This window comes from Moschus berezovskii, chromosome 27, assembly GCF_049115385.1.
Source record: "Moschus berezovskii isolate FMDL1 chromosome 27, NW_MosBer_1.0, whole genome shotgun sequence".
Lineage (NCBI taxonomy): Eukaryota > Metazoa > Chordata > Mammalia > Artiodactyla > Moschidae > Moschus > Moschus berezovskii.
This window is the reverse complement of record NC_142486.1, coordinates 7,247,080-7,259,626: the sequence shown is the minus strand read 5'-3', so window position 1 is coordinate 7,259,626 and position 12,547 is coordinate 7,247,080. Positions and strand designations below refer to the sequence as shown.

Sequence of the window (12,547 nt, the reverse complement as noted above, 5' to 3'; positions counted from 1 at the left end):
AAAATGACTCGTCCCCAACAACAAACAAGACTGCAAGCCACCTCATTCAAACCTGCTGCGTTATTTCCGAGACCAGCGCACCCTTGTGCGTGTTTCCTTACTAAACGTACAACTTCATCATAAAACGAGCTGTATCAGCCCAAACAAGCAGGCATGCAAAAAAAAAAAAATCATCTGAGTCCAGAGGAACCTAAACACTCAGCTGTTCCATGATGATTCCTCGAGGAAAATAAGGAGCGTCATCTGGCGAGGTTTCTTCTCGAGAGAAGGAGGTCCTCCCGAGGACCCTTACAGAGCTGCCCTCTTAGTGAACACGGCCCAGCACCACACCTTCATGTGCAACTGGGAACAAATCCCTGTGCCCCAAGTGCCTTTCGGTGATATGAGTGGATTTGAGTCCAGTGTTACAATAGGGGCCAAGTTGACTAGGCTCCCAGGGGCTGAAAGAGGAGGGAGTTTTGTCCCCGCCGTCACGAGGTTAAACACAAATATTAGCATCTAACAGCAAATGGCTCCCCTGTACCAGCATCAAGCTAAGGGTGTCAGAGAACAGTCCTGGTCAGAGAAGCTTCCTCAGCCCAGCACTCACGGCTGAACTGCCTGCTGGACAGGGCATGGCCTTGCCTGCACCAGTTCCCTCCCACACCCCACACCCCAGGCCCCACCATCAGGCATCTCTCTTGCCTTCCAATTCCCCCAACCCTTCCCACAAATCTACTTTATGCACCGATGTGACGTTGAGGGTAGCAGGTGACACAGGGAGGGTTATGGTCAGCCCGATGCTGTAACTGCACCCCAACCATCAGATACGGTTTGCTAGCCTGAGTGCTCACCTCCTGGGGAAGGATTATCTGTCAGACAGACCTTCTCTCTGGAGCTCCACTGCTGGGCGCTGACTCTAAAGTCTCACGGCAGTGGAGGCTTGAGAAAGTGTTTCGGATGTAGCAAGGCCTTGGCCGGAAAGGACTGGGCACCCAGGTGGCTTCCACACCCACCACACAGGCTCTGTTCAGTGCTCTGCTGTTCAAGTGAAGGAACTCACCCACCCCCAAGCTCACCCTGGGGGCCCTGTGAACGGGAAACTCCTTCTGATCCCCTGGCAGCCTCATCATGACGACCCTCCTTCAGGGGAAAGCCCTTCTCAGGGACGGCCGGGGTGACGGGGAGAGGGAGGTCAGGAGGAAGGCAGCCCCAGGGAGTCCCCTCCTCTAGTCTTGCCTGGGAAATCCCACGGACAGATGGAGCCTGGTGGGCTACGGTCCATGGGGTCACAAAGAGTGGGACACGACTGAGTGACAAAGCACACGCTGTGGGTGTGCATCTGTCTATATATTCAAGTGTTTTTAAAGCACCTGCCTTGTCACCAGCGGACAGAAAACCAGCTACAACGCGAGGAATCCAGCACTCCCAGCAATGCTTTCCTTCTCTTCTCTGCCTTTTCCTGAAGCCCCGCGGCAGTCCCAGCTCCAGAGCTGAGGGAGTCACAAGGTGGGAGGTGGGTCCCTGTGCTAAGATGAGCTCTTCAGCCCTCCCCACCACAAGCGATGGCAAACTCGTAGGCATCAACCAAACTGCAGACAGATCCTCCGTGGGCTTCAAACCCTGGGTCTCAACCCATCTTCTAGGCTTCAACACCAAAACTTCTCCACTGCACTTCACCCCTCCTTCTGCCAGGGGCTCAGCCCCTGAATTCCCTATGCCCCCTACCCCCGCCATTTCCCCCAGTGCCCATAGCCCAGTAAAGGAACACGTCCACTTCTTCCTCATGGATGCCAGGCCCTGCCTCCCGACCCCCAATCAGCCACCCAGGCTGGACCCCAGGGACGGTTGTTCCTTTCGCACCCCCGCTCAGCAAAGGCCTGGCAGCCCTCACTTCCCCAAATCCATGCAAATGTTCATGCAGCCAGACGGTGACGTCACCCCTACAGAAATACCCTAGGTACTTTCTTTGTAAATGAAGAAGCAGAGAAAGCACGCAGGCTGTGAAGGCCACTGCTCCGAAAGGGAGCTACTCCGTCAAGCTGCACCCACACCCACGGGCCAGCTTTGGGGGTGCTGAGCACTCCTGAGACGTTTCTCCAGCGCTGACCCCCAAGCCTTCGTGTTGCTTGCCACTTGCCTTCTCTTGCGTTGGTGGGGTTCTGATCCTTACAATACCGACTTTCCCCCGGTTCATGTAGGGAAGTTTCCTCCCATTCAGGCTGTGGGTAGAGTTGGAGAATAATTCTCTGTCAAAGAATTGTTCTGCCCAATTCTATTTTTAAAAATGTGAACTTTTTGCATTATGTGCCACAAATAGGATTATGTGTATTTTAACCAACGTATATGTCACCTGGCAAAGGAGGACTTTAATACATGGGAATAAAACAAACAAAAGAAATACATGCACTAGCTCTGTGTACCTATCAGTAGCTTTCAAAACACAGTCATTTGAACGTACCCTACCTACCTTTCACAATCGGAAGACGACTTCCATTTGCAGTTCAGAAATGAACTAGCTGAGTGAGCCTCAAATCAGGAACATACAGGGCTGCCTGCTAAGAGAAGCCCGAAGTTCTCCTGCAACAGGACTCACTGGGAGCCCCGAGTTGGGGCGGGTGTGCGCCAGAGCTCAGGGTATTTAGTGGGCACACAGCGACATAAGGCGGGCGCCCAGGAAGGGCGGTCAGAAGCTGAGAGGGTGCTATGCTGGGTCCATCAGAGACAGCAAAGGAGGGTACTCAGAGATCACCAGCCACCCCCACTCCCATGCTTCCCCAGCTGCACAGAACTCGGCTCAAGCTTAGCCTCTCCCTCTCCGGACACTTTCCCTGCCCACCCCACCGCAGTCGGGACGCCAGTCCTCTGCCGCCCTCCACCATCCCACTGGCACGCGCCATCACAGCCACATTCCAGCCACCTGGACCCTCTCTGCGCATCCGGGCTGCTGGCTCTCCCGCCCTGCGTCACGGTGCCTGGTGCACGAGGGGGCTCCCTCTGCGGCATTGGCTAAAATGAAAAAGGGGTGCATAAACCAGGCTGGGTACCCCGATGTGCAGGGGGAGGAGGGGAGGACCCCTCCATGGAGCACCAACCCGGGGATCCTCGCAGCGGGGAAAAGGTGTAGGCGAGATAGAGACACACGTCAGGAACTCTGCCTGTTGAGAAGTGTGGTCTCCATCCTGTGCCAACGGGAGCCACCAGGCGTGTTCAAGGAGAGGGATGAGACGATGGAATCAATGATTGGGGAAGGTTCATCTGGCTGTCCCACCTATAATGATTACGACCTGTTTCAGACGGGCAGTTCTGAAACTGCATTGGTAAGGGCTAATACTCCCAGCTCTTGTGTGTTAGGAATATTTATTTGGCTCTCACACGCACACAAGCACCCCCCAAAACTAACTTCATACACACACACACACACACACAAGATGTATTAAAGTATCAGTGTGTATTAAAATGACAGCATAATTACATACCAACACAGAGCAATGTAAAACAATCGCAAACCATTCCTTACTCCTCCTGACAATGACATTCAACTATAACCAGCAATATCCTTCCTCTTCCAATTCTACGTAAACGCTGACAAATTAGGGTGCTGGGGCTGATGAGTTGTGAGGGCGGGGCGAAGCCCATGTGCCCCACCCGCCCATCCCCAGGGTTAGCAGGCTCCGGGTGACAACTTCCTGACTACACATCAAACTGCTCTGCAAGGGAAGGGCTCGGCAGGCCCCGGCCACCTCACTGATCCTCTGTGCTTGCCCGTGACTGTGAGGTCCCTGGTGGACCAGAGCACCTGGACAGGGCATCTTGGCAGCAGCCTGGACTTCCTGTCTGGCTCCTGGGTCCCACACATGCCTAGGGAGCAGAAGCACGACTCCGAACCTGACCTTGTCTCCTACTTGGCTGCGTGGTGTGACAGCACAGTGTTATGTAACGACGAGCTGAGGTACAAGTGAAATGAAGCAATTCCAGTAAATTAAGGTTTCTCCACTGGTTTACATGACCGCTCCTGTTCTCGAGCTTTCTGTTTCAAAAGGGTACAGTTTACAACACCTCTGCTGTGTGAACAGGAAGGGAAGATGGAATTTTATTTGCAGGTCTACGTACAATTTTAGTTGTAATTTCTGCACGTTGGTGACCCAAAATCTTTTTCCCTTTGAAAGGTCTGCATTCCATGGGCAGCTGCTACCTACACGCTCGGCAAGGGCACAGCAGAACAATGTGAAACAGAAATAATTCACTGTACACAGAGCTGCATGGGTTCAAGTTCTAGGTCAACTATCGTGGGGAAAACCAGAAAATAAAGGACACGCTTCACCATTATCTGCCGCACCATTCAGAATGAAGCAAAAATGGTGATAGGAGCAACAGAATGTTCTTATTTTCAGGGTGAGGGGGAAAAAGATGTCTTTTCCAAACCTAATCAAAAAATTAAATGTACAATTCCCTCCAGCAAGAATTTTATTTTTAATTTTCATTTACATAGTATCTTTCTTCCAAGAATCTCAAAATAATGGAGTTCCACAAATACTTTAAACCAAAAAAAAAGAAAAGTTGTCACAACGAAGGAGTGGACAGACTTGGCGGGGCAGGAGCTCGGAGGAGGGACAAGAAGTGGCAGGCAGGGTGACAGGAGGCGCTTGGGGCTGGCAGTGCCCAGGCTGAGGGCGGCTCCGAATCAGCCCCTCCCCTGCCAACAGCCCACAGGCCTTGCTTCTGTTTGCATCTTCAAGACAAGGATTTACCTTTGGTGTCACTTACTAGCTTTACGTCAGACTATTCTGATCTAAGCAGAGACTGCTCCTCTAAAAACCCAAGGGGCGGCGGCAACAAACCAAAGACCCTCGCAGGTCCAAAATAACAACCGAACCAAGATGCTTAAAATATAAAACTATGTTAGAAAACAAAATACTAACAATTCGTTAGGGGGAAAGACCCAGTGTTAAAGACAGTCTACCTTGCTTTTAGGGGGAAACTGGAAAAGAAGCTTTTGAACTGGTTGGGTTGTTTTCTGGGTATTTTCTTTTTTTGTTTTACAGCTGGGTGGACAGGATCTGAACGTCTTACATTTAGCAAAGAGCTGTCAACACCCAAATAAAATTTTAATGACAGTAAGAATGGCATTCTATTTCTCACAATTTCGCAACATTCACTTAAGAAAGAGCTAATTTGTCAATTTGTTTTTCCCTGAACCAAACTCAAGACACCTCACAACTATGCATAACTTAAAAAACAAAAAGTTAACTACTTTAACTTACTAGATAAACACAGTCAAAGAGAATGATGTCTTTAAGAAAACAGGCCCCGTGCTCGTATACTCGGGTCAATGCTAAGAGAGAACAGGCTTCTGAGCAAGCTCTGGTAATTTCTTCCGACATGAACTTCATAAATCACAGTCAGAAGCATCCAGGATTTCAATTGTCAGCTGACTGAGTCGGCCACAAGGAAGACCCGGTAGCCCTGACTGTGGCCTCTGGTGTTTTATAAAAGGTGGGATCACTCAACCTTTCCCAAGTTCACAAGTGCCTCAGAGGAGGAAGTGGAATCTAGTCAGTTTCATGTCGGTCTCCTACCTGGCTATTCTTCCAGCCGCTCTGCAGTGCTGGGTAAATTCTTGGGAGGATTGAATACTCCAATCCCCACTCCTTTCCAGTTACCTGTCCCCTGGTGGTGTTCCTAAGAACTGGGTGGGGGAAGACCTCTTGCACAGGGATCCTACCAATCACATCTGAAGAACTTCCCGCAGGCTGCCCCTGGCCCAGGGCTCTAATAAACACAAAATCTCTTCCTCTTGCCTGCCCGCCCTGGGGCCTCCTGCAGTAAGGAAAAGTCTGCAGACTCAAATGAGGAAAACTGACAACATTTATTTTGCTCATTAACATCAGCCTATCAGAATTTAATTATAGCAAGAATTAGAATTATTTTTATTAGAGAGTTGTTTACTTTTCAAAGGAAAGGTTCTTGATGGGTTCTGTAACAAATTAGATGTCTTTGAGGAAGAGCTGTTTGCCCTCATTATGTTTCTTTAACTGTGTCGCATTAAATGAACAGGGCAGCACACACAGTTTTTAAAGTCACAGCCCAGGTGCATTAGCCCAGGTGTCTGAAAGCCATGGCTTCAAGCCATGGTACAAATGAGGGCAATGCCACATGGCCCCCCTCAATCCCAGGTATCCCCCTGCTGGAACACCTTCAGCCCAGCCCGAGACCCTTCTCCTCCACCAACTTTCTCAGAACACAACTGAAAAGTAGGATTGACTACACCTCAGGAAATCCAAGACTTTGACAGAACCAACAGGTCAATACAAATCAGCACCTGAACACCAACTGAAACTTCGTTCTTAAACATACAACGAAACCAAGGCTGTCAGCCGGCTTGGAAAAGTAAAAGAGGAAAACTGACTGGGATAATCTAGAGGGCCCCACCATGACATATCATTGACATATCCCCTTAACCTGGCTTTTTGTTTGGTTTTGTTGCTATTTAAGGTTACATCTTTAGATGTGCTTAGGGAAAGTTAATTTATTCTAAATCTTTATCAGGGTGTAATAAAATGTATCCAAATGCTCATGTCAACAAATGTTTATTAAAACAGAAATCACAGATGGATTCACAATTTCTTTGCCATTATTAGTTGTATAATACAGATATCAAATCGTTTGTCTAATTATGCCATTAAAGTTCCCTTTTCATTCCACGATCAATCCTCACACAGTTCTCTCAGTGTCCAAGCACACATGGGCATCCGGTCCCTAAAGTGCCCAGCACGACTGAACATCCAGGTATAAGCTGCAGTGGGGAACAGGGAGAGGTCACAGAGCCCATCTTCAAAAGGCTTGGACAAAATGAATGGCCATACGTAAGAAGTGTCTCTGTGCTTTGCTATAATAAGATTCAAACACAGGATTCCAAGAATTCCACCTGTTTTCAATTAGATACCAGAATTGCTTGAGTGTTTAAACTACATTCACTTGCTACTTATACAAAACAAGTCTTCCGGGTTTTTTGAACATTTTAAGTATGTTAAAATAAGATTAAGGGTCTGGTTTAAACAATCAGAGGCAGGGGAATTTCAGCTGAAACCAAAACTATCTCTCTACAGCCATAACGCAAGGGCTTCAGACAAAACAATAGGATGAAATACACGAATTTCGGTCTTTGACAATTACTTGTAAAAATCAGACCTTTCCTAGGGAAAGCTACTTTATGTATATATACATATACGGATGTTTATGTTATATAATGTATATAATACATTAAAATGGGTTTTAAATCATTTCTAAAAATACAAGATTCTATATATTTAATGTTTATAGTAACTTTTTGTTATCGCTGTATTATACAGTCCATCAGATACATCTGTCTTTTAAATCAGAGAAACCGACATAAGGCCAATCATGTGAACTGAAAAAATATGGAAGCACAGATAGGAATCCGGCCTAGCCCTTGCAGGATTTTTCACACGATGGATTTCTCTTTTTAAAAAAATGTACAACTTTTTCTTCAACAATCTTGTCCTTCATTTCACTGTGGATGTTCCTTGTGCTTTTACAAATAAGCTGAAACACACATGGATTTTTCTACTGGGAGCCTTGTTTTTTCTCTTAGGACGTGAGCTCAGCCTCAGGAGGAGTTTAGACTACTGACTGCTCCAGGTAGACCCAAAGTTGGGGGGTGCCAAGGTACAGCCTGGTGCTTCTGAACAGGGACCCCTTATGCCCCCACCCAGCCTACCTTCCCCCCGCCCAGCCCCAAGCAAACCCTGGTGGGTTTGTTTGAATTGCATACAACAGGGCAGAGGACTTTTGCAACAGTCACTAAAGGTCTTGGGCTCAACTGACTCACCAGACAGCATTTTTAAGGTCAGCTCAGTGGATTGATTAGGAGAGTTCTTCCTGAGGACAGGAAATCTGTCCCTTCCCCACTTTCTCATGTTGCTAACCACAGGCAGATGGGTGAAACTGGGGGGAAAGGGAGAAGGGGGCCTCTGTGGACCCACCACTGCAAGAGGTGCTGCATAACTTAACCTCTGACCTGACTTACACCTTTTTAAAAAAGCAAGCAAACATACAACTCCCCCACCCCGTCCCCCCAAATAAAACCTACGCATAGTTTCATAGAGGGGGAAAAAAACTTTAATCAACTGATAATGACCCCTTCCCACACACAATCCCTAAGACACTGATATTATTAAGAGAACCAAAAAAACAAAAGCAGCAGCTGTGTGGAACCCCGTCTCCCATTTGTTTACTCTTTATTTTAAACGGTCCTAGATGAGATACAAATTGTAATCAAAATAATATACTTCGTTTGGGGAAGCATCCTGGATGGCTGGTAACGTACACACTTCCTTAACAGGAGAAAACAAAATAAAAGCAACCAGAAAATAGACTTGCAGCAAAAATGAAATTGCTTTCTTATTTTGAAAAAAAAAAGAGGAAAACGTTTAAAGGTTACTTCTGCAGAGGTTCCTTAAAGGGAAAGACTAGTCACCATGTAGGAATAATGCTCCGAAGGGAAGCCAGGAACTGGCAAAAAGCTACCCTAACATACAGAGTTACATGAGCTTGTTTTAGAAAGTGTCCTCTTTCCAAACGTGTATTTAAAAGGCAAATTTATACAATGGTGTTTTTCTTACTTAAAAAAAAAAAAACAAGCCTGGTTTTTACAAGTCTGGGATAGGATAAAAAACTTGTCCAACTAGTCTTAGCAAGGCCAGAGCCCTGAAACTCCCATACCACAAGACTTTGGGACTAAAAAGGAAACAGAATAGAGCTCAGTCTGCAGAAACTCTTCCTGGGCACTCACTCCATGTCCCAAGGCAGCTTCAAGGCGGACAGAGCAGAGGGCCCAGGGCTCAGCCCCAGGTCCCTGTGTCAAGCGAGGGGCTCCCAACTGGACCCTCAGGGGCCCAGTCTCTTTACCCTCAGGTAGCAACACCACCACCCTCACTGGGCTCTGCAGGCAACCCGAGCTCGGGATAAGGGGCTCTGCAAAGAGGAGAGGAGTCTGAAACTAATAAATTCTCTCTTCTCAAACTGCAGTCGCACTGGCTCACTTACTGTCTGTGGGAACAGAGATGACGCTGAACCAGATATCAACTCAAAAGGCCTCTTCAGGGCTCAAAGAAAGAACCACCTTCTAGAACCTGGGCATCCCATAGGCAACTGAAGGTTTTCAAAAAGGTGATGAAGTGGCAATCGAAAACCGTCTAAGGCCAAATCTTCCATCTATCACCAAAAACCAGTAGGCTGCTCACTAAAGAGAATGAGGCTCAGATAAAGAATTTTTTAAATTCAAGATCAACATCTGAAAGTTCTTGCACATGAACTGACAGGGAAACTTTTCATTAAAGTTACACACCTAAATGCACACCCCCCACCCCCACCACCCCCACCACCCCCACCCCACCCCGCACCAAGTACTAACATTGAAGATGTAACTAATCACCAAGGAGTGGGGGCGGGTGCGGGGGGATCAAAGAGGTCATAAAATTAATAACTCCGGAGAAACCCAATCCATCTCCCAAGCAGTTTTTGCCAGGACACTTAAGGAAGAAACAACCTTGGTATTGGACTGGAATGTCACATTTAGGAAGACAAGGGGGAAAAAAATTAAGGTTTGTCTCCTAAAACTCCACAACGGGTTTTACAGTAAGCTCAGGAATTAAATTATGGTAAAAGGGAGCTATTTTTACTAAAACAGGGTAGACCAATTTATCAAAAATGCCATTCGGCTGTGTTCATTACATTCAGGAATCTAATTTACACAATAGACACTTTGGAATAATCTATTTTAGTCAATAAACACTCAAACTCCCTTTAAGTTTTAATCTTATCGGAAATACATATTTCACATAGTCTTCTTCCTAGTTAAGTGAGAAATTTGAAGAAATTTCATAACGGCCATGAGTCTGCTTTATCGCTCTTACTACGCAGGCAAGAGCAGAAAACAAGTATATACAATTAAAGCTGTCAGACTCCGTTTACATACGTTTTAATCCAATCCGCTGCATTTCATGCAAGTCCGCATCTGGAGTTCATTTCCTTTCCTCCTAAAAGTACTGTAGGTCACTATCACCAGTGCTCCGGGTTAGGAAAGTTCGGACAAGTTTACCTTCAAGCGCACCTTAGAGCTGAGAGCAATAGCTGTCCCACAGGGACGCTGAGGGACCCTCCCCAACCCGGAGCGCCCAGCCGCCCTGGGCCCCTCTAAGCTGCAGACACTTCTCCAACCCCCACCGCCAGCGCTCGCCGAGCTCCTGGCCCACACGCCGCTCACCTTCAACTTGGCTCCGGCTACGCACAACATCCACCTGGCAGAGTCCCGGGGCTGTCCAGGAGCCGCCAGCGCGGAGCTGGCAGGTCCCAGGCGGACCCCGAGGGCGCGCTGCTCCCCTGGGTCGGGGGTGGCAGGCAGGAACGCGCCCCCTGGGCACGGCTGCGGCTCGGGAGACGAATGGGGAGCCCCAACACGATCCCCGCCCGGCGCCTGGGGTTGGGTGCGCGGACCACGGCCTGGCACACCGCTGTCCAGTGGGACAACCGGGGCTTTGCTTTCGAGAACACGAACGGGGTACGCATTTCGGAGCGGACCCGCCGCGCTGTCCATTGCCCACCTAACCCCCGACCCGCCGCCGCCGCTGACCCTGCTGGGAGGGCAGGACCTCGCAGGAGAGGGTCCGAGAGGAGCTGATGGGTCACTAGAGGCCGCGCGCGGGAAGCCCCGGGCGCGGGGCGAAGGCCGCCCGGATCGGCGGCGGGGAGCAAGAGCCCCGGGCCGCGACAGACCGCGCACCCAGGCGCAGAGACGGGCCTGCGCTCGGGGAAAGTTGCAGTCCTCCTCCGGCGCCCGCACCGGCGTCCCCGGGGCACCCCGACCCCCGGGGTCCGCGTGCCGGGCGGCCGCTGCCTCCCGCAAGTTTCCCCGAGCGCCCCTACCCGGGTCCCCAGCCGCGGAGGGGCCGGTCCGCGCCGCTCCTGCAGGCACACAAAAGAGCGGGGCGGCTGCGGGGTCTGCGGGTGGCCCCCCGGGCGCCCGGCCGGACGTAAACAAACCCCGGGGTCCACGCAGAGGGAGCCCCACGCCGCGCGCGGGAGCGGCGGCGCGGTCCGGGTCCGCTGACAGCCCGGGGTGGGGGGCGGGGGGCGGCGGCGGCCGGGGCCCCAGCCGGCCGGGGCCCGGGGAGCGCGGACGCCCGCCCGGCCACCCGCCCGCCTGGCCGGAGCCGAGCCGGGCCGCGCCGCCGCCGCCGCCGGTGGCCGCTCTGACCCTCCCCCGAGCCGGCGGCACCACAGCGCCACCAGCCCCAGCTCCGCCGCGCCGGCGGCTCCTCCTGGAGAGGCAGGCGCTTCACCCCCACAGCAACTCCCCACAAACTTTCCCCAGGAATACGGCGGGCCGGGGGGCGCGGGGCGCGCGGCTGGGCGCCGCCGCCGCCGCCGCCGGGCCGCAGCCCCCTCCCGGCGCAGCGTCCGCCGCCGCCGCCGCCCGCCCGCCAGGCAGCCGCCCGCTCCCCCGGCTCGCGCGCGCGCCCCGCGGGCCGCCGGGGCCGCCCCCTCCCCGGGTCCCGCGGCGGCGGCGGCGCAGGGCCGGGGGGGGTCGCCCCGGGGTGGGGGCCGACACCGGGGGCAGCGGTGGCGGCGGCGGCGGCTCCCGGCGCCATCTTGGGCTGATCGATGAATTGAACAAAGAGGATCAATTTCTGATCACGCGAGTTATCAATGGGGGCCGGGGAGCGAGAGGGACTTGTCCCCGACTCGGCCCCGCGTTCCCCCGGCACCCCCCTCCTCCCCGCCGCCGCGGCCCCCCGGCGGCCGGGCGGCCCGGGGTCCCGGGGGGAGGCCGCGACCGCCCGCAGCCCCCACCCCCGGGCGAGAGGCCGAGCGAGGAGAAGCCTGACCTGCAGCTGCTGTAAATCAAAGCGCTTCCAATATTGAAACATCGATCCCACATTGGCCGCCATCTTGAGACATATTGAGACGGAGTGAGAGGCTGATAGAGAGGGGGCTGGAGTTCAGGAGCCGCCAGGAGGCAGCAGGCGGGCGGCGCCAAAACCCGGCCTGGAGCCGGCCGCCGCCGCCGCCACGGAGCACGCGGACTCCTCCTCACGGCGCCGCCGCAGCCATGGCGAGCCCGAGCCGGAGCCGGAGCCGGAGCCCGAGGGCGCGGCGGGCCGCCGCCGCCGGGCCCCTCGCGCGCGCGCGCGCGGCCCCTGCCCGCTCCCCCGCGGCGCCCGCCGCCCGGCCCGCGACCCCCGCCCCTCCCGCGACCCCGGCCCCGGCCGCGCGCCCGGCCCCGAGGGGGCGCTGGAGGGCGACGGGAGGGGGGCGCCCCGGGCCCCAGCGGGAGGTCCCCCGGGCCCGGCTCACCTGGGCGGTTTTCGGGCGCGCCCGTGGTGGGGCTGGCGGCGGGCCGGGGGTCGCCGTCGCCGACTCCGCGCAGCCCCTCCTGGACCCTGGGCAGGGAACCGGCGGCCGTTTGGTCTGGCGAGCGCCGGCCCCGCGCCGCTTTGCGCTCGCCCTCCTGCGGGGCGCTGAGCGCGCGGAGCCGCCGCGACCA

General features: G+C 53.1%; 1 protein-coding gene across 7 annotated transcripts in view; it reads right to left on the bottom strand.

The window, feature by feature from the left end:
• CUX1 (cut like homeobox 1) overlaps positions 1 to 12,160 on the bottom strand; it is a 366,772-nt gene extending 354,612 nt beyond the window's left edge. For 3 of the 7 annotated variants that reach the window (XM_088833168.1, XM_055410115.2, XM_088833170.1), the window contains exon 1: positions 11,889 to 12,158. In XM_088833168.1, the coding sequence (XP_088689294.1) occupies positions 11,889 to 11,951 (63 nt within the window). In that variant the 5' untranslated portion in view covers positions 11,952 to 12,158. Of the gene's footprint in view, positions 1 to 10,267; positions 10,598 to 11,888 lie in introns of those variants that run through there. The other 4 variants (XM_088833169.1, XM_088833172.1, XM_088833171.1 and 1 more) reach the window with 4 other exon arrangements.
• Positions 12,161 to 12,547: the final 387 nt, after the last annotated feature.